This window comes from Urocitellus parryii, chromosome 2 (assembly GCF_045843805.1).
Source record: "Urocitellus parryii isolate mUroPar1 chromosome 2, mUroPar1.hap1, whole genome shotgun sequence".
Taxonomy (NCBI): Eukaryota; Metazoa; Chordata; class Mammalia; order Rodentia; family Sciuridae; genus Urocitellus; species Urocitellus parryii.
The window spans coordinates 65,049,324-65,074,557 of NC_135532.1; the positions used below are offsets into that span (position 1 = coordinate 65,049,324).

The 25,234-nt window shown below is 36.3% G+C and overlaps 2 protein-coding genes across 3 annotated transcripts in view; one reads left to right on the forward strand and one right to left on the reverse strand.

Annotated features, from left to right (window-relative positions):
- Positions 1 to 5,485: 5,485 nt before the first annotated feature.
- Mzt1 (mitotic spindle organizing protein 1) lies at positions 5,486 to 24,140 on the reverse strand. The gene is made up of 3 exons (XM_026398098.2): positions 24,043 to 24,140; positions 16,341 to 16,486; positions 5,486 to 9,611 (listed from the first exon to the last, which is right to left on the reverse strand). The coding sequence occupies exons 1-3, from the start codon at positions 24,116 to 24,118 to the stop codon at positions 9,588 to 9,590; spliced, it is 246 nt and encodes an 81-aa protein (XP_026253883.1). The 5' UTR covers positions 24,119 to 24,140; the 3' UTR covers positions 5,486 to 9,587.
- Positions 24,141 to 24,450: 310 nt separating this feature from the next.
- Bora (BORA aurora kinase A activator) overlaps positions 24,451 to 25,234 on the forward strand; it is a 34,535-nt gene continuing 33,751 nt past the window's right edge. For both annotated transcript variants that reach the window (XM_026398095.2, XM_026398096.2), the window contains exon 1: positions 24,451 to 24,528. The gene's annotated coding sequence lies outside the window, so the exon portion shown is untranslated. The remainder of the gene's footprint in view (positions 24,529 to 25,234) is intronic.

Here is a 25,234-nt window from a genome sequence, read left to right on the forward strand (position 1 = left end):
GGCACTGGGTTCGATTCTCAGCACCATGTATCAATCAATAAATAAAGGTCCACTGACAACTTAAAAAAATATTAAAAAAAAAAAAAGTTAATGGCCACGTTTTCATAGATGCTGGCAGAGAACACACGACTCTTGGGTCAGAGAATCTTGACAGCCAGCACCAGAAGCTTCTTGTTAACATTTTTTTCTCTTTGTCTTTGAAGTCTCACAGAAGTGATAAAAAGCAGCCCCTGAGGTTTTGCACAGACCATGGAACTCAAGGTAAGAAACCCCAGTTCTCTATAAGAAGCTGCTAGGAAAACTGTTCAGTCTTTGTCTCGGGGAAGATACTTTCCTTATTATCCTGGTTAGAAAACAAACCTACCCTATGCTTTTTTATGAGACTCATTCTATTTCAAGGGGGCTTGCTACATTAGAAGGATAGCCCAGAACAAAAATTGTCATTGCCCTTTGTTTTAGTCAGATTTTTCGATGCTGTGATGAAAAGATCTGATAGGAACAATTGTAGAGAAGCAAAATTTATTTGAGGGCCCACGGTTTCAGAGGTCTTAGTCCATAGAAGGCCAGCTCCATTCCTCAGGACTTGAGTTGAGGCTGAACATCATGGCAGAGGGAAACAGTTCACACAATGATCAGAAAGCAGAGAGTCTCCACTCTCCAGATACAAACTATATACCCAATAGCCCCACCTCCAATGAACCCCTACCTCCAGTCACCACTCAGTTCATCCCAACAGGGATTAATTCACTGATTAGGTTAAGTATATAACACAATGATTTTCCACCAAATCTTGCATTGTCTCACATGTGAGACATCTAAACCACATCTAAACCACAACACTCTTCCCCAGATGGACAGAAATATGAGAGATCCATGGAGAACTTCCCCCCAACCATCCAAATTTGATTCTTAAAGGCTGCTTTGGTCAAACAACAGGAAGAGAAAGGATATTCCAAAAAGAAAGAACTTTACATGCTCATGTTTATTTCATGTCCTATCTCTCTGGGTCTCAATTTTTATCTGTAAAGCTGAAATATTAATAACTACTTCGTAAGGTTGCTACAAAAATGATGAGGTAACATATGCATGGCATCCAACCTTGCACCAGGCTGTTGGAGATGCTGTTAGCTTTTTTCTGGTTCCTCCTGCACATATAGAATGTGACTTCATAGACACATCCTTATCTTAAAAAAGCAGAACACAATAGTCATTTAATTAATTTACAGGCTATTTTATCGAGCATCTACTATGTGCCAAGCACCAGGCTACTACTCTGCTTCATGGGGAAATAGAAGAGAGTAGAATTATCTTGCATCCACCATGTAAATTTGTAGAGGATCTACCTTTAAAGTTTTATGACAATTCCATGTGACTAGGAAGCTATGAAATTACAGAGATATAAAGAGAATTAAACCTAAAAACAGAAAAAATATATGCCAGCCAACAACTTGCTTTTCCAGATCATATTAAAGAAAGGATAGCAATTGTGGTAGAATTTCATGTGAATAATTGTGTTATATACTTTCTCACCTATTTATGACTGTTCAACCAATCATTTGATAAATATTTATTGAGAATTCAATTCATGATACGTGTATGATAGGTGGGTGGCTAGAATTTTGAAGATCAAGAGCAGAAATTCTCTTGAGGGCAGATTGGCTCCAAGGGACAAGGGCCTGCATTTTCACAAGTTGTTGTGGTCAGCGTTCATCTGTACATGGTTGGAGAGAAGTGAGAGAGTGGGTGTTTGATATAAAGATGAATTGAATATTGATTTTTGGGACAATCCTAAATTAGGCCTCGAAAACAAAAATATATGAAAGAGATATAAAATTATTTGCTTTAATATAGGGCTTTGTTTGTGCCTGAAATATTTTGTCGTAATAAAATAATATTTTTTTTCTGACAAAAGAGTTATAAAGACCATCTCAACTTTGGTAATGGGACTTGAGAATTTAACTACTGGGGTAAATTAGAAGCACTAGTATGGGATACAAAAAGGCAACTCCAGTTAGTTTTTTCTGGAAGAATTATGGTAGAAGCACTTTGTTCCTACTTTGTTTCCAGTTCAAGGAAATAGATTTGTCTAGAACCTATCTACTAGGCTGATTTATTAGGAATGGCACAGGCTATTAGAGCTGTAAGGGGGCTAACCAGGATGGTAAGTGAATTACATTTGAAATGGAAAAGAAGACAAAAATATGTAAGTTGAGCCCAAGGAAGAAGAGCCTCCCGCTACAGTTTCTACTATTCATGGATCAGGGGATGGGCTTTAACTGGTGCTAAGAGCTGACCTTATCTTGAATGGCTTAAGGGAGGGTTGGGTCCAGCAGTCAAATGATGTGAAAAACCTAGAAAGGATCTCAGCCACCACTACCATTCCCACCCCCGCCAGCTAGTCCGGGCTGCCTACCTAGCTGGTTATATTCCTTCCAATCAAATGGTCTTTCCAGGTCCTGCTTTTCTCCAGAGAGGGGAAATGCATCCTTAGAAACACCTTAGTACAGATTGCTTCTTCTGATCTGCTTTTGTGAAATAAAACAAGAAACTTGGCACAAAATGCTGAAAGTGAGCTGGTGCATGCCTGTAATCCCAGTGGCTCAGGAGGCTGAGGCAGGAGGATCGAGAGTTCAAAGCCTGCTTCAGCAACTCGGCAAAACCCTGTCTCTAAATAAAATATTTTTAAAAAGGGCCGTGGATGTGGCTCAGTGGTTAAGCAACCCTGGGTTCAATTCTCAGTACAAAAAAAAAAAAAAAAATACAGAAAGTTAAAGACTTGAAATACCTAGGTGAGATGTCATCTTCTCTCTTCTATGGTTTGTCTCCCTAGGAGCTCCCTAGTTAACCAGATTAAGTGCTAAAACCCTCACAGTTTCCCAAACCTTTCCGAAATGATGAAAATGACAGGGCAGGGGTCTAATAATCCAATGCAACCCTTTTCGCCTCAGTCATGCTAGTGGCTGCTACCTCAACAGGTCAGGTTCCCACCACCTTTCTCAAAGGCCCCCAAGGTCCTTGCAAGAGGGTGCTTCAATGTACGGACAGCTCATTAGAGAGACTGTCATTTTTGTGAAGTCAAACACTTTTATCTTTATTCCACACAAAATCTCTCTTTCTGAACTTTACCTTGATTGATAAAATCCTTTCCATTTCGATTAGACAAAGCTGGTGAAAGCAGGAATAGTGTTTATCCAGGGCTTAAATTAAACCTATGGAGTTCTCTCTCCCAGGCTGCCCCTCCTCCCCCACAACTTTCTATCAGTAGACTTGCAAAGGAAGCTTTCATTTAGCCAGCTGTTTGCTCTATTTTACATGATGGTTCTCAGTGTTCAGCAGGAACAAAGATCACTGATATTCCCATTGGGTTTATCAGAAGCAACTGAGAACAATGAGCTCTTTTTATGTTGAAAATAGAGATTTAAAATTTATTCATAATCTTTACTTTTTCTCCCAACACATTCTCATCCCTGTGGGCTCCTTTCTCTAATTAGCTATGCAAGTCCTGACATTAAAATTTAGCTACATTTTAGTTTCATTTTCATTAGTGTAGTGTCTTGTTCTTCTTCCTTATATAAACACAGTATGTTTATATTTGAACACATCATTTGTTTCAAAAAAAAAGTATATAAAAATAAGAGCTCTGATTCCACTTGTGAGGGGAACAAAGTGTGTTTCGAATATGTCACTTCATAATCACTTGGCCACTCCTGAAGTTAAGTTGCTAGGTAAGTTCAGTTCACACAAAATATGAACTTTCCTGAGAAGCAACAGCATTTTGTGCCAAGCCTTCCCATTTATCTCACAAAAGCATATCAAACTAATATATTCCTCCTCTCTGGGGAAAAGCAAGTCTGCCTGATCTTCAAAACACTGTGAGCTGTGTCTTCATCCTACTGGTGAGGAATCAAGACTTGAAGAGAGAACCAAGAATCCAAGTCTATGTGATCTCAAAGCCAGAGCTATCTATAAATTATGGTATTAGGGCCAAAAGGAACCCTGAGAATATTTTCTAACTATAGGATGGGTACTAAAATAAGTGGTAGGGGCTGGGGCTGGGGCTGAGTGGTAGAGTGCTCGCCTAGGATGCACGAAGCACTGGGTTTGATCCTCAGCACCACATAAATGTAAAATATTGTGTCTACCTAAAACTTAAGAATAAATATTTAAAAAATAAATAAATAAAATCAGTGGTATATGGGATGTTGCAAATAAGTGCCACATTGAAGAAATTAATTTCTTTTCAATACTCTTGTAATCCTTTTAACAACTTCAACAGGAAAGTTGGTTCTTTGTTCAATGCCTCTAACCCTTGCTCATCTGGGTTTCTGTCAAAGAAAATGCAGGCCTTAGAACCAGTTTTTAAACTAGTACTTGGAAAAATATTATTCTATATTTAATTTTCATTGTAATTGCTTTTATAGCTATGGCAAATGATAGTTTTCCATGTTGTCATGTAAATCTTAAATTTTCAAAATAAATGTATTAGATTTTTCTAAAAAGTGAGCCTATTTGAAGAAAAATGTTGGGGCTGGGGTTGTGGCTCCAAGCACAAGTGAAGCATTGGATTCAATCCTCAGCACCACATAAAAATAAATAAAATAAAGATACTGTGTTTACAACTAAAAACATTAAAAAAAAAAAAGAAGAAAAATGTTATTCCCCTTCCCCCTCCCACCTTTCTTCCCTATCTAGAAATAATCTTCCTCTCATGCTCTCCTTCCCTACTCTACTTTGGAGTCACCCCCCCCCCCCCGCCCCCTATATCAGGGAAAACATTTGGCATTTGTTTTTTGGGGATTGGCTAACTTCACTTAGTGGAAGGTGATGGTCATTACACAAAATACATGTATGAAGATTTGAATTTGGTGTCAACATACCTTATATACAAACAGAGATATGATAAATTGTGGTATATATGTGTATTAAGAATTGTAATGCAAAAAAAGAGTACATGTATAATGGCATAATTTGGTGTGAACATACTTTATACAGTTATGAAAAATTGTGCTGTAAATGGGTAATAATGAATGTAACCCATTCCACTATTGTCATGTACGCAAAAAATTCAAAAAAATAAAAAAAGAAAAGTGTTTATAAGTAGGGGCTTAATTGGTGAATACTCACTTGACACAAATGAAGAAATCAGGATCTGAAGGGGCAATTAAATGTCCATGTCAATTCCCACTGTTGTCCTTGTTTTTCCTGGAGGTTCATCAGACTTTTATTTATTTATTTATTTTTAAACTAACAAATTCAAATTAAAGAAACTAGAAATTTTGTTTCTTTCTAGAGCATTCACAGTTCATTTTCTTCTTGCTAAACAGTGTGACATTGAGGTGGATAGTATTTTAGTCTGACAAACTTAGTATTTACATTAAATCAGAGATATTATTTGTTTTTATAAAACTAGTTTATTGAGATATTTCAATGGTTAGCAGTCAGCAAATTCAAGTATAAGCCATAACTGTTACAATAAAAAGGCCACTTGCTGGTAGAAAAGTAGATGTGCCTATAAAACATATAACAGGTGCAACAGTTTTCCAGTATTATCTCTTGAAAGTGTAATTATCAGAATAACCTCTTTAAAGGCTTTTGATGTAACTCCCCAAATATATATCTGGCAATTTATTGCTTTCAGTAGGCAGATGATAATGTGGGCCACTTCAGATATAACATGCATGCATTTCCACTCAGCTATTGGGGATCCACAAGATATCTCAAAATTCTGTTCTATTCTAATAGATATAGTCATTCAAGAGACACTCTGAGGCTGCTGTTTAGGGCTATAAAACACAACAACTTTCTTTTCTTTAACAATACTTTCAATACTCCAAGGCTGAATTTCATAAAAAGTGAGACATCTTGTTAAAACTGGGTTTCCTATGTACAACACATCTGGACAACGAATGACCTGTTATTTCCTTGTATTGTCCTAATTAAATAGCAATGATAAAAGATTTGCCAAGATGCTACAAAAACTCACTAACCCTTTAGCAGCAACACCATACTCATCAAGGAGGGATAATCCTGGGAAAGATAAGCTGTCTTCAGTTTATCATTAGGATTCTTATTCTCAACATCTACTTCCAGAGCTACCACTTTGGGCATCTGATTTCCATTCTTCCTCTTGTTTTTTCATTTCACTTCTTCACCACATGAGATATGTGGTGAGAGCACAAGGGTGGGCAGGCTCCAGCATCAGCTTACCTGGGTTCCAGTGCTAGCTCTACCACTTCCATAATTAAGCTACCCATTTACAACTTTGTGCCTCAGACTCATCTGCCATGGGCTGATGCTACCTCATGTAGTTGCTGCTTTTTCAATCACTTGGTAGATCCCAGTCTTATCCAATCATTCAGTCATGCATTTAATAAACACCATGTGCTAATCTCTGTTCATGAAACTTGAGATACATTAATGAACAAAACCAAAGGTCCCTGCCTTTGTGGGGCATTTTTGGGTAGATAGGATGACAAACAGGGAGGTCGTTGGAATGTTGGCAAATACGAGATTTAATGTATTTGTTAAAATAAAAATCTTCTTTCCAGGAGAATTAATGTCCATTTTCTGTTAATCATTCACTTGTTATAAAATGATTAGAAACTCAGTCACCTTAGTTTCTTGTTTCCCCTATAGCCAAACCATTAAATACTGTGTTTTTCTTTTGTAATGTCTCTGGGATCTACCATAATATGAGCAGTCAGGCCTGGGTTACTGTTGTGGCTTCCTAGCTAGTCTGTTTTTACTCTTTCCTTGCTCCAACTCATCCTTCCATTTCTGGGTATATGCACCAAAGAACTGAAAGCAAGGAGCTGAACAGATATTTGAACGCTTATTTTCACACAGCATCATTCACAATATCGTACAGGTTAAAAGTAACCTAAATGTCCACTGAAGGATGAATAAGCAAAACATGGCATATCCATACAATGGGTGTATTATTCAGCTTTAAAAGAAAATTCTGATAGAACATGGATGAATCTTGAAAACAAAATATGCTGTGTAAAATACAACACAACAAAGGGCAGATATAATGATGTGATTTATAGAAGGAGATTAGAATAGTAAAATGTTGAGAGACAGAAAGCAGAAAAATGTTTGCCGGAGGCTATATAGGTAGAAAGGAATGGGAATTACTGCATTATAAAGTTTTAGAGATGATGAGTTGCAAAACAACTTGAACACTCTTAATGTAACTAAACTGCACAACTTAAAATTAAGATGGTAAATTTTGTTATCTTTTAGTAGAATAAAGTGATTGAGACTGAGAAACTGAATTTTTAATTTTAATTAAATATTTAAAAATTGGTATTTGACTCAATTATTGTAAAACATGCATATTTGGAACATGTCTATACATTTCACAATGATAATAATCCACTTTGTAAAAAAGTTCTTATTTGAGTATAGAAAAATATCATTTCTCACTTATTTGAATTGCCAACTTTGTTTTAAAGCCTGAGGCAACGTTAATATAGCTATCTCCTCTCACTACCAGGGGAAGAGTATTCCATTTATACTTCAAGCCTAATTTAAGCTGTAATTACATAACCTGTCTTTAAGTAGCCTTCAATCACACATGATAAGCATCTTAACATCTATAAAATGACCACCTAAAGAAATACAATTGAATTCATAGAAAGATGTATTAAATCAAAAGTACATGCCAATACTACCAATATGGTTTTATTTTTGTCATTGTCAACATGTACAGCATTGGAATTGTATCATTTTATTTCTTAAATATTACTGAAGTATGCATTAAAAAGATACTAATACATTTAAAGCCAGCAGCAGTGACACACACCTAATCCCAACTACCTGGGAGGCTGAGGCAAGAAGATCACAAGTTCAAGGTCAGCCTGAACAATATCACCAGACCCAGTCTCAAATAAATATATATAAATAAAAAGGGTTGGGGATGTGATTTAGTGGAATGCATCAGGGTTCAATCCCCAGTATCACCAAAAAACATTTAAGAAATATGACATATAAGAAGGCCTCTGTAAACATAATCCTTTCTCAATATTTTTTCCTATTTTGCTTCATACGTAAATAACTTAATCTATATTATCAACTCTGGTGGCCTAGAACTGCATACACATTTTGGAGTTGAGAATAAATGTTCTCTTTGATTTATAAATAACATGCAATATTTGTAGTGTTTAGTTTCATTCAAATGCTTATCACAAATTCTTATTGTCTCCCAACTTGTTGTGCTAATAGACCTTTTCAGTTTACTGGTAAAGATGCCATGAATTAAAAGTCATAATGGTCAAATAAATATATAAAAAAAAAAAAGCAGAGAAAGTGGCTACCTAAATATCACTAAATCTTATTAAAACCACTTCAGCTTGTATGAACAACAAAAAACATTAGTGAAGAATGAATACCATTCTAAAATTTAGTCAACAATGAAATTAAATCCATATTAGCCTTGCAAAAAAATTCCACTGAGATTCTGTTACAGAAACAGAACCAATAACATCCTAAATTTCCTAAAATTTATTTTTGAATTATCATTTTGATGAGTTAAAACTTTAAGGGTAAATAATGACACACAAAATGATTTTAGAAAGGCAAACTTATAATTCCTGATACACATTTCATTAGTTTTTGTTTAATGACTAGAAATCCTTATTTCCTCAGAAAATATTACATATTCATTGAAACACACCACTTATCTAGTGATTTATTATATATCTACATCATAGTTATTAGATAAGAATTCCAATTACTTTTATGTAATAAAAGTAAAAAGGAATTTTGCATGTTGGCTGTTTCACTTTATACATTATTTTTAGGCCTTTATAGGATATAAAGCTTAGAAAAACATTCAACTAATATTCTTATTTGATGTAAATGACTCAAACTACAAACAATACTAAGCTAAGCACTGTTATTACTTTTAAAATCTAAGTTTCTAGAAGTTTTATTTTTCAGTCAATACAAAATGATCTAGTTCACACTATTAACTGCCCAAAAACTGTTTAAAAAACTAAATATTCTTTGTTAAAGAGAAGATTACAAGAAATGTTTTCTATGTTCTCATTTTAAAAAACAAGATTCTGGTATACATGGGGAATTTAAATACAAATTCTTACATGGTGGCTAAAATCTTGTCAACTTTCAGCCTGATACAACATAAATCAACAGTTATTATGCATAAACAATTCAAAATTAAAGTTTATAATGGAAATGTCAACAAGTCATAACTACGACACATCAATACTGATGGGTTCCACTATACTTCCATCAGGCACAGCAGATGTGCACATCTGATAGACAGACTGCTTAGAAAATTAAAGCTATCAGAGCTATAAATAAGGAATACATAAATATAAACATAGCAATGCCAAAACATTAGGGCCATTAAAAAAAAAAGATGCGATGCAAACACATTTGATAGTTCTCTCTGTAAGCCACTTTCCACTGATTTATAAAGCTATGGTTTTATAATTCTTTTTAAAAGGAAAATTTTTCTACACTGCTGCATGCAGTAATTTCACTGTACATTCTTGACTAAAATGCAATCTTCAAATCCTCTTGAGGAATTTGACATATCTCATCAGGATCTCTCCAGAAAGTCAGCTTGTCATATTTTCAGCAGCCTAGAACAAGAAAATAACATTCATTATTTAAAAACCATGGAAAAGAGACACCATGGAGATAAATAAATTTGTTAATACTACACTACACCTTATTTAGCAAACAACTATTTTCTCATGCAACTAAACCACTTTTATCAGAATACAGTGGTTTTCATTGTTTTTGTTCTAAATCAGAACTATTTTTTAAATTTACTGCTAGGTTAAGAGTAGTAAACAGTTATATTATCTTCAATAGAAGTTAATAAGAGTATGTGTAAAAATGTTCTGCTACTTGAAAAATTAACCTATGACATACCTTAATCTTCATTAATCTCTTTTCTATGTTTTATTGTAATGCAAAAAGGAAATTAAGAATGAAAAAAAAAAAAACCTTTTAATGCTACAAGAACAAAAAGGAATAATAAACATTTGGCTAATCTTGCCTTACCTATTCCCCTCCAAAACTATACTTTCCCACTTGTCTCTAAAGAAACTCCTATGTACTCTATTATTCATCAATAAATGGTCTGGCATGTATAAAAACAACAACAACAACCCCCCCCCCCCAAAAAAAACATGTACTATTAACAGATCTAAAAAAGTAATTTATTTATTTATTTATTTATTCATTTATTTATTTATTTCTACCAGGGGTGATTAACCACTTAGTCACACCCCCAGCTCTTTTTATATTTTATTTCGAGACAGGGTCTCACTAAGTTGCTCAGGCTAGCTTTGAACTTGAGATCCTCCTGCTTTAGCCTCCCAAGCCACTGGGATTACAGGCATGTGCCACCATGCCTAGCTAAAAAAGTAATTTTTTAATGCCAATATGAAAATGACAAATTTGATCTTTGAAATATGTGAGACTTTTAATATATTTTATTTCTACTTCCTAATTAAAACTTGCTTTTAGTGTAGATTAAGTTCAGAATTCTTTCATGAAAAGAATTATAAATTCTTTTAATTATAAAATACTTATGAATGGTAAATAATGCAATCTGAAATAAGGCTGAAACCTTTTCTTTACAAGCAGAACAGACTTTTTTTCCTATAGTTTAGGCAGCTCCCAAACCCTCACTTACAATAGAATTTCCCTCCTCTGTATTTACTACTCAAGAGAATTAGAACCTAGTTTAAAGTAATTCCACATTTTAAAATAATTTCTATTCTTATAGGTTCCTACAATAGCTTTAGCTACATACCTTTAGGCACTGTTATCTCCCTAGCTGCATTCTCAGTATCACCTATATTCAGTATTATCTATTAATAAAGACTTGAATTTATATATACAATTTTTGCTTTAATTCAAATATAATTTGTCTTGTTCCTTTTTCGTATTAATTATAGAAATTCTCCTCCAATATACAGACATCAAAACAAGTATTTTTACTGTAGGAAAGTAATACTGTAGCATTTTTCTTATATAAATGCAGAGCTTTCTATCTGAAAAAATAACAATAGCACCCTAGAGATCCATATAGTTACCAGATCACCACTAAACACTCCCAAAATTTACCAAGGATCAGTCCTGGGAAAAGTCAAAATTCAATAGTCCCTATTCCAAACATCCCTTTTCTATGTAAGGGTTTACTCCTTTCCTACCTTGGGGACACGAGAATTATTTAATCTTTAATTTCTCTCAACTCCAAATTCTATAGCTCCAATATCCTCATATGGCAGATCTTCCTACACAGTGAAAGGACAACACAGATGTACCCAAAGGTATTAGTAATAGTACAGGACATCAAGAAAAAGGGCAAGGCAGCCAGGTGTGATAGCCCTCGCCTATTAACTGTTGAGGCAAGAGGATCCAAAGTTCCAGATCAGCCTCAGCAACTTAGCAAGACCATGCTTCAAAATAAAAAATAAAAAGAGCTTTGGGGATGTAGCTCAGTGGTACAATGGCCCTGGGTTCAACCCTCAGTATCATATAGAGAGAGAGATGGTAAGAAGGGGAAAGAGAGAGAAGGGGAGATAGAAGGAGAGGAAGGGGGGGGGGAGTAGAGGAAGAGAAGAAGAGGGGAAGAAAGAGAGACAGAGACAGAGTGTCTACAGGTGTGTCAATAACGATATAATTCAAAGAACACCACATTAAAACAAAAGACGATGCCAAGTGGGTTTTGTCCAGAATTTCTCAAATAGTACTGTTCAAACATAAATACTAGTACTGGGAAGATAATATAAAAATTCAGTACCAATAAAGAATCATTTATAAAATATACTTAATTAGCAATCCTATTTTGCTGTTTTGCCTTATTTTACACATATAGTAGCCTATCTACTATTGCTAAAGAATTTATCTAACTGGAGACAGGAGCTAGCTACCTAGATGCTATCAATACACAAATCTCTGAAAGGTTAAAAAAAAATCCATAAAAATTGTTAACATTTTCTATGTAGTTAAGAGTTCCTTGCAACATTTCAAGATGTCCCTGATTTACATTTTATGCATTCTAAAACAGAGACGGTAAGTACCATACAATTCAATTCTAGATAAAAATAGTACAATGGAACAGGAACAGTTTTTCTTTACCCTAATTTTAAAGCCAAAAGAAGAAAACAAAAATGAGAAAAAAAAATTATTAGCAGCAATGATACAAAAACAAAACAAAACAAACAAAAACCAATCTGACACTTAAGTCTGTCAAGAAGTCAGGTGGGGCTCAAGGCAGCTCTAAACCAAACAGCAACCTAGTCAACCCCAATATAGTAGTTAAGAAATAGAGTCTAATCCAGGGAGAAGCAAATGAACAAGCTATTCTTCTTTTATAATTCAGTGAAATTAAGTATACTTTATTTTTAAAAACGCATCATACTTTTTGGAATGATATCAGCAAATATCATTGCTAGTTATTTCTTAGATAACCTTTTTGTTTCATTCTTTGAAGTTTTCCAATTTAAGGAATTTAAAATTATGACCATGTATGATTTTTATGTTTACATAAATTAAAGAAAAAAATTTAAATTAGCATTTCTTCCTAGCTAGAAATGTTTCAGCATCTTATCCTTTCTAGTTTAATGAGATGCTGGTTTATTCACTTTACATTACAGGAGAATGCATTATAGAGGATTTGTGTGTGAGGCAGATTAATCTTCTATTCAAATGGCCAACAGTTTCTGATTTTGTAAATCTTACTTCTGGATTCTGCCACCCACATCTCACTATGGTCCATATGAGAATGCTTAGAATTGAAAAGCTATGTCAAATAGGTTATTTCTGAACCTCCTATCTTAATACCATGGGTTGTATGTTACCTAAGAAAATGCTACACCAAACACTTACGTGTGTCTCCTGTCTTAGTTGGTTTATTTGCCTTGGGTTCCCTTGAGTTCCAAACTGTGGTATAATATAAAAATTACTTTCTATTCTGTTTATTCTCTTTCAAATTGGAGCATAATTCAAGAAAAATTAATCTTCTAGTTCTGGAAGATGTTTATCAAACAAATAATATTTCAGAAACATTTTGATGAAAGACTATTAATAGTTTTAATTTTTATCTACAGAATTATTAAAGAATACTGAATGATGAAATGTTCCCACATCACAGCCTAATGACTATTTGGCTTCCAAGAACCATTTCATCTTTCCCTAAATAGCTGGCTCACATACTCTTTAGATACTATTGTAGGGAGAAACTCAGTAGTCAAGTAAATAGCTCTGAGGTCAGCCTAACTTAAAATTCTAGCTCAACCACTTAATTCTAAGTACTTAGGTTAAATCAATCACTATTGCTTCAGTTTCCTTAGCAGCACATATTACTATGTGACTAGAGGAAATAATGCCAAGATAGCATTGGCTCTACCAAAAGGAAAGTACTTGTATAAAAATACTAGCTATTCTTATGACATTATCCAGTTGTTTTTCTTTGTTATGAAAGTTATAAATATGAGTTAAAAAAGACAACCTAGAAAGATGGGCAAATGACTTGGAAAGATATCTAAAAAAAAAAAAAAAAAAAACCATGTAAAATTGCATTCAACCTCCTTGGTACTCAGAAATGCAAATCAAACAGAATGAAAAACTCATATATACCCCAGAATGACTAAAATTTTAAAGACTCAGAATAAACAATGAAAAGATATGAAGCAAAAAGAAAGTCATGAAGCTGGTAGGAATATATTTTTGAAATGTTTGGCACTATAACTATTTATTCAAGTAGAGGAAAAACATAATCTAAGACCCAGCAATTTCACTTCTAGATAAACACCTAACAGAAATGTATATATACATGCATTAAGAGACATGGACTCTGTGTACACAAGAATGGGATCTTAATTAGAAAAAGTTATATTCCATGTATGTATAATATGTCAAAATATACTCTACTGTCATGTATACCTAAAAAGAAAAAAAAAAAAAAAAGGAAACGTGAACTACAAATGCTCAAAGCAGCTTTGAGTGGGAAGAGCCCACACTGGAAACACTTAATATCTATTAACAATAGAAAGAATAAACTGGTATATTTGTCAAATAAAACATTTCAGGGAAAAAGGATGTGTTATAGCTATAGGCAACATAGATGAACCTCACAGACATAATGTTAAATGAAAGAACCCAGTAAAAAGATTTTGGTAAGATTCCATTTATTGTGGAGCTCAAAAATTTTACAAAAATAAACTAGTGTTTAGAGATCCAAGTTTAGTGAATAAACTATTGAAAGAATAAATGTCAGGATAGCAGTTACTGGCAGAAGGGAGTAGACGGAAAGGTTAGCAATTAGGGAGAGGATACAAGGTAATTTCTAGGGTGCAGGCATTGACAATTAATGTGGACATTTTATGATAAATCTTGTATAAATGCAATTTCATTACATTTCTGTTAGATTTAATAATCAAAAGGTATTAAAAAGCAAATACCCAAAACTTTGGAACTCTTTTGAAAATAATTTAATTTGAAAGATGGGTTAGTTACATGTTTCAGAGTTCCATTCTCTCAGAGGTAAAAGAGAAATCACTTTGTTGTTGGACAAGTTTTAATGGAATAACTTCGTTTCACTATTTGTAGTTAGTGCCATATAAACACGGAAATAAACTGACCACAGATTTTAAAGCAGAGACTGTGTGCAAGCAAGAGAGGGAACATGATACTAAATACCTTTTAATTGCTAAGATTGGAAACATGTTGAATCTGGAAAAAATAAAGCTTTGTGGGTTCAGGTTGGCAACGGCAGTGTCCCCCAGTCTCTGAGCCTCTCATCCCCTTTTCTTGAAGGATAACTCATGCTCACAGTTGAGTCCATGCCCCTCTTTTCTTGAAGAATAACACATTTTCACAGCTAAGTAGCTCTCTAGGTCAATTTCCAGCCTACAAAATTCCAGTAATCAGAAAGCATTTCTTCACTTCACTTTTTGCCTTTCAGTCTAAACCAACTATGTCTGTGCCAAGGTGGCTGACTGGGTCTGTATCACACGTAATCTTTTCACAAACAGGTTTGCTAGCCACAAAATTGGCCCTGTCTGCAGAGCATGCTATCCAGATAGGCTAAGAATTTTCCAAATCAAGTGCTGGGTTCTTTTAGCAGTTCCTTCTTCAATTTCTCATTCCTCTCACATTACATTATACGCAACAAAGAGAAATCAGGCTGCATCTTTCACACTTCTGCTTGGAAATTTCCTCAGCTAAATATCCAAGTTCATTACTTACATAGTCAATTCTCCTTCTAATATAGAACATAATTCAGTCAAGTTCTGTCACTTTTATAACAAAGGTCACCTGTCCCTTAGTGTCCAATAAATGTTCCTCTTTGTGACTGGGGCTGCACCAGAGTGCTTTTAATGTTCATACTTTCAGCAACATTCTCTTCCTAATAATTGACATGTTCTCTGGAATGAATCTTCCTCTATAACTCTCCTCTCTTCTGAGCATTCACTAGAAGCACCTTCAGTGTTTACAGTTCTATAAAGTTTCTTCAAGGCAATTTAAGCTTTTTCTATTAAGCACCTTAAACTTTTGTCTCTCTCTATTTCCCAATTCCAAAGCCACTTAAACATTCTGAAGTATTTGTTCCAGTGTTTGTTTTGTCCTACTTCCTGGTCTTAAAATCTGTATTAGGCTTCTAGGGCTGCAAAATAAAATACCACAAACTGGGTGGCCTTAAGAACATAGGAATATGTATAGTTTTTACAATTTTGGAGGTTCAGAAGTCCAAAATCAAGATGTCAGTTGGGCTACACTCTCTCCAAAGGCTCGAGGGGAGGATCCTTCCTTGCCTCTTTCCAGTTTCTAATAGCTGCTGATAACCTGCGGCTTTTCTTGACTTATATATAGATGCATCACTCTATAATACCAGCCTCCATCAACACATGTCCTTCTCCCTACTTACTGTGTCTTCACCATTCTATTGTCTGTGTCCAAATTTCCCTTATTTAGTAATGATATCATCCACTGGAGTTAGGGGCTACCCTAATCATGACCTCACCTTAATTGGGTTATACCTACAAAGACATTATTTCTAAATAAGGTCATATTCATGGGTATCAGAGAATAGGATTTGAGCATATTTTTTTGGAGGCAGATTTAACTCACCACATAGAAAAACTCTAGAGACTTTTGAGGAAATAATAACAGTAATTTAGTGATCTGAACATATGCTGTAAAGTCCCTGGTCTTTAGAATTCCTCCTATTGTTGTTAGAAGTTAATCTAACCTTGCCTAACTAGGATTTTTTTTTTACCTAACTTCATAATCAATCATTTTCCAAACAAAAGCATCTTTATTTAGAATGAACAAACACATGAATCTCTAACCTTTAGTGCTTCAGTAGCCTTGCGGAGTTCTTTAATAACAGATGATAAAGCTTCTGGATTAATTCCTTGTTCACAAAGCCGTACACAAATAGACAGTGTTTCCATATCTAAGCCAGTATTCAAAATTCTTGAAATCTCAAGCAGAACTACAAAAACACATAAAGAAAACTTAAAAAAAAAAAAAACTTACAGCATTTAAAAATATGCACATAGTACTTTTAATTCATATATTCTTATTTGCAAACAGGATTTGGAAATCCATTATTAATACTGATTAAAGACACTTTCCTATTTTTAAATACTCTTTTTTGATAATAGGATTTAATTAGTCACACAACATTTATTCCATGGGAACACTATAAATATTCATTCCATTTTAAGAGTTAGTGTGTTAGCGCATGACTATAATCCCAGTGGCTTGGGAGGGTGATGCAGCAGGATCGCAAGTTCAAAGCCAGCCCCAGCAACAGTGAGGCACTAAGAAACTCAATGAGATCCTTTCTCTAGATAAAATACAAAATAGGGCTGGGCATGTGGCTCAATGGTCAAGTGCCTGAGTTCAATTCCCCATACCAAGAAAAAGAGTTAGGCGACTCTCCTATCTCCCCCAATAAAATAATATCTGTACACACTAACTTTACTACAATAAGAACTGCTCAGTCAGTAATGTATATATTTAAGGATTTAAGAGAGCTTGGAAAGTTTTATAACAATTTGACAGAGTAATCATATCTGTTGACTTAACAATAAAAATAAAAGCTTGGAATTTGTTTTTTCTAGCTTTGTTCTTCCAGTACTGCAGTTTACAAAAGCATCTCTCTTTCTTATGAGAAGTACTACCACAGAGAACCCAGGTTACCAAAATGATTTTCCAGGAATTCCTTCTATTACATGATGTATACATAATAATGATTCCATTGAACTATTTAATGTTGTTTCCCAGTGTGTTTAGAATGGAAGTCAACTGTTAACATAATCTATTGTTTATCATTTCCCTTTGCATCATGCTTAGAAAGTTATTCCCCATGAAACAATTGTATTCACCAGTATTTTCTTCCATTCCATAAACATTTAAATATTTAATTTCCTGGAGTTTGGGTAGAAGATAGGACCTAACTTTCCTTTCAGAAATAAGCCAACTGCCACAATACCATTTATTAAATGATCTTTCATTTTATCACTCAACTGAGATGCCACCTTTATCACACAGTAAATATCCTACAGATCTGATACATGTTTGGCTTATCCCAGAGACACAATTTTGATTACTAATTTCATATTGCATGTAGTAGGTTAAAGATTCCTGTCACCTTTCAGGTACTTAAAGTAAGCCCTCTTATTCTCTATAATTTTTCATCCATTTCAAAAACAAATCCCCTTTAAATAGTTATCTGAATTCCATGAAAACTACTAATTATAAGAACAAGTTAACAATGTCTGTTCACCTACTAATTTAAGTCTAAGTACTAAAAATGTTTAGAGTATCAGACATTTTCATATCAGACATTCATTTTCATCTCTAGAAGCTACAGTCTTAAAAATACTGTTAGCTGAGTGAGGTGGTACACATCTATAATCCCAATTACTCAAAGGCTGAGGTAAGACTACAAGTGCAAGTCTACCCTGGGAAATTCAGTGAAAACCTGTCTGAAAATGAAATTTTAAGTCGGGTATAGTGGTAAATGCCTGTGATCCAAGTGACTCAGGAGGCTGAAGTAGGAAGATCACAAGTTCAAGACCAGTTTCAGAAACTTAGCAAGACCCTGTTTCAAACTGAAAAGGACTAGTGATGGAGCTCAGTGGTAGATCACTAATGGGTTCAATCTCCAGTACCAACAATTTTTAACAAGGACTAGGGAAGTAGCTCAGTGGTAAAGCCCACTTGCCTAGCATGCATGAGGTCCTCTGAGTTCAATCCCCACTTCAAAACATCTGCATTATCTCTATGTCTTCCATGTCTCTATTAAACTTTTTGAACAAGGACAGTTCTAATACTTTTGTCTAATTTTAACATCTGTGTCATTTCTATCTGTGTTAACTGAAATTTTTTCCCCAATGAGCCATACTACTTTGCTTATCTGGCAATCTTCAATTAGATACCACAAGTTGAGAATTTTCTTGGGTGCTAGGTATTTTTTGATTTCCATATATATCCTTGAGTTTTGTAATGAAAGTTATCCAGAAACAATCTGATCCTTTCAGGCCATACTCTTCAGATCTGTTAGGCAGAACCAGAGCCCTGTTTAGTGTAGAGCCAATTATTCCCCACTACTGGGACAAGACTTTTCCAAGAACTCTACCCAGTGTTTCACAAACGGTTTTCATTCTGACAGAATGGCACTATGCCTACACCCTGTGTGAGCATGGTATATTGTTCTCTCAAACCTTTTGGATAGTTCTTTCCCTAACTTTCTGTGTGCCCCCACCCGACCCCACCCCACAAAGTACTACTCAATGCTCTGTTGAATATAAAAGGGGATTCTTCTCCAGATCTCCAGAATTCTCTTTGGTTCTTCCTTTTCAGGTACTCTGTTCTGCAGCATGGGAAATCAGGTAAACCCCAGTAGATGCCTGTGTTCAGCTTGCAATCAGGGAGATAAGCTGTGTACCAGGCTGCAGAGAGGCCTGGAAAACTCTCTGAAGGCAATCTGCAACGGACAGCTTACTTCATTTGTTTGCTCTCCTTCAGGGACTATTGTCCTTGATGCCTAAGGTCCAGTATCTTGAAAACCTTTGTCCTGTATGTTTTACCTGTGTTTTGTTCAAAGAAAGTAAATTGCTACTCTGTGGTGAAAGCTGATGGCCGTTCCTATTTTCATTTCTTTAGCTTTGATTGTCCTATTTACTAATACTTTAACCATCTATTATCTTATTGCTGTTGTTTTGTCTTAATATTTAAGGCTATAGTCTTAATGTGTTTTTGAGACTGAGCCATAATCTGCTTCCCTACGAGTGGTTAGAAATGTAATTTCTAGAAACAGACTACTTGGGTTCTAGGTAGACAGACTACCTAGCTTTATTACTAGATAAGTAAATTATTATTAGGAAAGTGTATTTATTTTACCACTGCATTAAATGAAGGTAATAAGACTTTATAGAATTAGGGTTAGGATTAACGGATTCACTTTAGGATGCAGCTAGGCATACAGTAGTGCTCAATAAAGGGCTAGCTATTACTAGCACACTATCATTTTAATTTTCCATTTTAGTTGTTTTCCACCTCTTAGGTTCTATCATTCTTGACTGTAAAAATTCATTTTTTTATAGGGAATTTCTCTTGTACATCCTGGGTTGCTGATATGTTCTCAGATAGTCTCACCCTATCTCAGCCCTCTGGTTCAGGCCTTGTAGAAGAATCTTGGCTCTAGACCCAGAAAACAAATGGGTGGTGCTTCTCAGTCACTGGCCATGGCAGATGGTACATTTCTGATTCCAGGTTTGCTCAGGCAAGCCCGCATGCTTTCTCAGGTTCTATTCCCAATACCCTGCTGTGGTTCCCATCTGCTCCTTTCTTTTGGGAAAACCTCTCTAATCAATGGAGACTTCCTTTTCTTGTTTTTGAATATGGCTATACTGATAATTATATTACCTTATTATTTTCTATCATTTTCATACACTTGATGTAGAAAATTTCAGCAAGTGTTCAACTGACATACTGAATCTTTACTTTCTGTAAGTTTTATTTTTGACTGTTCTCACAAATGGATTCTACTTCCATTGTTTTTTGTTTGTTTGTTTGTTTTATGATCCTTGTTTATTCCCTCTGAATATATGGGGATATTACAATTTTTATTTTATAGCCAGTTACTGTAACAAAGTCTACTGAAGTTTCTAACAAATTTTCAATTCTTATATTTTCTAGTCAGATCACTTCACCTACAAATAAGTTTCATCTTCTTTTTAATCATCATTTTTCATGCTATTTGTCAAATTCTTAAAATTAGTATTTTTTTTACAAAACTGTGAAAGCAAGTGTTTCCAATTTTATTTGGAATGCATGTAACAATAGCATTAAGGATGGAGTTGGTTTTTTATAGTTATCTGTTAATTAACCATGTTAAAAATGTAACATTTTCTTGTTAGGATTTTTTTGTGTTAAGCAAGCCTGCATTTTATCTAGGGGTACATGCTGCCCCATTTCTCATTGTTGTTTGCTATAAACACACTTGAGAAGTACCCAAGGAAAAGAGTACTGCACTTATGGCCTTGCATTCTTGATTTACAAATCAAGAATGTGCAGATATGCTTAGGACAACCGGTAAACTGTATTTTCCAAAAATGACACTGTACTGACTTTCAAGGCAAGGTTTAAAAAGGCAATTTAGCTTCCTCCTGGCTCTTTTGAGTCACTTTCCCTTGAAACCATCCACCAAGCATGAGGGAACCTCATGTTTAGAGCACAGCCCCTGCTGAGGGTCAACATGATATTCAGCATCACTTAGAAGGTAAGTTAAGGAGGGGGTTTTGGGATGACTGTTGACTTAGCTTCTGTCTAAATGAAATCCATGAGATCCTCAGTAATAACTATCATGATTAGTCTGGTCAACACCTAAAACTGTGAGAGAGAAATCTTTGTTTTATGGGGTGGTTTGTTTTGCAGCAACAGATAACTAGAACAGATACTCAGATCCTACTCTAACTGTACCATCACCATCATCATCATGATTAACTGTTCCTGACAAATTTTCTTCTTTCCCGTTTGTTTTCTTCATGGTAGACTCCCTACCTATAAATGCTATACTTATTTTTAACTTTATAACTTTGTTGATGTTTTCCTCTTCTGCCTTAACTTGTTCTTTCATATAATTCCATATTGTCTTTTGAATTCATCTCAGTTTTAGTTATTTCTTTCTTTAAGCTTTGGTCTGTTTTTAAGTTGACATTGATCTTTACTTTGTATTGACACAAGCTATTTGTAAACATTAATTATTTCCTTAAGGAAATAGCCTACTGTGTAATTAGTACCACATGCACATCACCTTATTATGCTACTGCTTGAAAGATAATTGTGCAGACAGTTAGAGATTCTAGTCCTCACAGACATTATGGTCTAGGAGAGATAGGTATTAAAATAACTGACTGCTAGAGTTTGAATGTGTTTCCCAAAATCCATAGATAAGGCACTTGATCCCCAATGCAACAGTATTGAGAGGTAGAGAGGTGACTAAACCATGAGGGCTCTGTCCTCAGGAATGGATTAATGTCATCACTCCAGGAGTGGGTTAGCTATCCCTTGGGAGAGGGTTCCTGTTAAAGGATGAATCACCCCCAACCCCTTGTACAGTGTACTCTTGTTCTTTCACCTTCCACATGAGATGATGCAGCAAGAAGGCCCTTGACAGTTGCAAGCCCCTCAACTTTGGACTTTCCAGCCTCTGAAACTGCAAGAAATAAATCTCTGCTGTTTACAAATTACCCAGTCTCAGATATTCTGGTATAGTATCTCAAGACAGACTAAGATTCCAGTTCTAAGTAAAATAATAGAAAACAACATAATCCTGTAATGAATTACAAAGGCATCTTGCCAAGTTTGGAAGGACAGTGTTTCAGAAAGACTGGTCTAAAGAAGTAATAATCTTAAGATTCCAGAAATGAACAGAAATCAACCAGAGTCAGGCAGAAGAATAACAACTGATAGCAGGGCTGATGTTGTAGCTCAGTGGTAAAGTGCTCACCTAGTATGCATGAGGCACTGGGTTCAATCCTCAGCACCACATAAAAATAAAGATATTGTGTCCACCTAAAACTAATAATAATAATAATAAATTTTAAAATGATATCAAAGAACACAGCTTGTAAATTCACATACCTGAATAGCTAGTGTGAAGTCAATGTTATTAACAGACTAAATGGGTGTAAAATACGAGATAAGGGAGATATGCAAATCCACTAAGAACCTAATAAAGATTTTAGAACTTTAGGAAGGTATTGGAAAATATAATATGTGCAGAAAAATTAAAAGGACTACCAGCTTCCTCCCAAGTTTGAAGTATCGTTAACAAAATCCTTTCATTTCATGATTAAAATGAAAATTTTTACTGCTGGGTTCTGCAACCCTTGCCAATCACTGACATCTATTAAAAGTTTAAATCACTGTAAACTGATTAATGTATGAAAAGGAGGAAGAAGGTGAAGAGAAATGTACTAGGTCTTGAGGGAAGATACAGTAGCTGCTATTGAGGGAAACAGCAATCAAAAAAACTCTGGTCTTGTCTTTTATTTGTTCTTTCACTCTTTATTATCTTCATTTTACATTAATTCTCTTAGGAAAGACCTTGATGATGCAAAATATTAGTTCTCATTTGTGCATCCTCATTTCCACCAGGCATAAAATAGCAGTTATTCATTCATATGGGATCCTACAGCTATATAAATAAGGACCCTAAACATAGGTAATGTGAGAAAATTGGCTAGAAGCAAGGCCTCATACTTCTTGCCCTATTCCAAAAATACACTGGCTTCCAAGGAAAGATACAATGTGGTAATGTTATATACATACCAATCCCTTATGTACATAAAGTCACTTTCAAAACAAAACTAATAATCTGTGAGGCACAAGAAGGATGAAAAAATAAGCTGATAGGATGTTAAGAATGAGAGTCTCATTAAAACAGCAAAGTAGTGGTTAGGAAAAAAAATTAGATGCAAATGCTCTATTAGTATAAACAATTATTTGAAAAGGAAAGCAGCAGTCACTGAAGAAAAATCCAGAAGCCTCTATCAGAAGCTCCCATTTGGAGGGGCTATATAAGAACTTCAGTGAAGGAGACGGGGCAGAATGGCTGACAAACCTAGTGAGAATTCTACAGAATTATATTCTAACAGAGTAGGAGACTGATACAGGTAACTCCTGGAAAATGTCAAGACGAACTATAATTCGCAATATTTAACATTCCTCAAAACACACTTAGAAGGTTGCGAGTAAAAAGAGATAAAGCTGATCGCCTTTGATATGCCTTTACCTAGTTGTCTTACTTAATATTCACAATCATCCTTGGGAGGTAGGGTTTTATTTTACAGGGTGAAAACAAAGTAGCCTAACCAAGCTCACTTCAGAAATACTAGTGGTAGAGGAGGTTAACTCGAAGACACCTTTTTCGTCTATACAGGTGTGCAGGATCTATGCCCACATGCCTCGGGCGGGGCGCGATAACGGGAAACCATAGCCACAGCACCCGGGCACCTGAGTCATCTGCTCCAAAATTAACTGGAGCAATTACGATGAAGGGGCGCCTTGTTCATTCGCCGGATACTTAAACAGCGCCTACTGAAGTGCCAGGGGCATGAAACAGAGCGGTGACTGCACACCCCCTACTCATATTCTGGGGGTTTCCAGTTCCGCCGGCTTCCTGAGCGCTCCGACTGCGCGCTGAAAGGGTGCTGAGCGCGGGCGGGCGCGGGAGGACAGAAGCGGGTCGCGCGAGACGTGGGACGCAAAGGCGCGGTCCTCGAGGTCTCAGGGGCACAACCGGCAGACGCGAGGGCCAGAACGCCGTGCGCGCGACTAACTACACCGGAGCCGAGAGACAACTCTCAAGGGATGGGCCATCAGCTATGCGGTGCTAGCGGGTCCCTTCGTGGACCTTCAAAGATGCCGTTTTGGGCTGGAGGAAGACCGCACGCCCTCTTCGTGCTCCCCAATCCTGGGGGCCTTGGCTGCGGGAAGTGGAAGCAAGGTAGAGGGAGCGCAACGGGCACTCACCATCCATGGTCTCCCTCACCGCATTCAGATTCGCCGCCGCGGTCGCCGACGACCCGGCGCCGCTGCCACTCGCCATGGCGGAGGCTGAGGGAGGCGGGAGAAGGGCCTGACCCGGAACTGGAGCGCCTTCCTTTCTCCTGGGCAATCACAGCGCGCGTCGGGGCACACGCCGGAAAAGCTCCGCCCCTCGTGCTCGTCGCCAACGTGAGGTTGCGTTGATTTGAATTTGGAGCCTCGTTACTTAGCGCGGAATGAAGAGCGAGGAGTTGCCTTTCGAATTTACTCCGGCGCCTCGATACGATTGGCTGGTTCGCGGACAGCGGTGCTACGCCATTGGCCAGTCGGCCCCCAGCCCGGTGCCCTGGTTGGCCTAAGACAGCGCGGAAGCTAGGAGTTAAAGAGTCTGACTGTCGTGGGAGCTGGCCGGGCCCCCTGGGAGCCCCCTGGAGTGGATATTTGGGGCTTCCTTTTTGTACACACCTTTAGGTACGTTCTTGTGACTCCCAGCCTTTCCTCCTGTCTCGAATTGGAGAGCTCAGTTTCCCAGCTCCAGACCTGGCCCTCCACCCACCCCATGGAGGAATGGGAGCAGTGGGGGAGTACGTGTCGAAGAGAGGGGCGCTCTGAGTAATCTAGGACCAGGGTGACACTCCACTGCTCTTCACCCAAGGAAACCAGCGGTATTTCAGTCTTCTAAGAAGTAGATTCTTCTTTTTCTCTAGTCCTCGCACCCTGTGACTGGAAGTAATGCAGTCGCGCTTACTCTTTCGAGGTGGAGGGGGGTGGTGGTAAAAGGAGATGTTTGGGGAATGGCAACCAGAGGCAGTTAATTCCCTGGATCCTTTCAGTCATACTTCTTTTTTCACAGGCTAATGTGCAAGAAGGGCACCCATGCTCCAGCTTCCTCATTTCTTATTTGCTTGCTACTAGGAATTGTTTAATAATAATTGCAGTTTGATAGGGGATTGCATGAGATAATTAATAAAAAACTACCGATGGAAGCCCGTTAGTCGAAAAGTATTTGTGCCTATTATAATATTTAGTTGCTTCAAAGTCGATTCTGGACTCGTGTTTGCCTTACTGTACAACAAAATGATAGCACTGATATTTTACTTGTAACAAGATTATGTCAAGGATCACTTGAGAAAGTGTGATGTTTCTTGTACAAACTATGAGTGTTAGGTTTGAAGCT

Bases quoted from the DNA above. Each gene is read 5' to 3' on its own strand.
- Mzt1 (XM_026398098.2), bottom strand. From the start codon at position 24,118: ATGGCGAGTGGCAGCGGCGCCGGGTCGTCGGCGACCGCGGCGGCGAAT. The intron at 16,487-24,042 runs GTGAGTGCCCGT...GTGTTTTTGTAG, and splicing joins GGTGAGGGAGACCATGGATG to TTCTGCTTGAGATTTCAAGA. The intron at 9,612-16,340 runs GTTAGAGATTCA...TTCTTGTTCTAG, and splicing joins AGGCTACTGAAGCACTAAAG to GCTGCTGAAAATATGACAAG.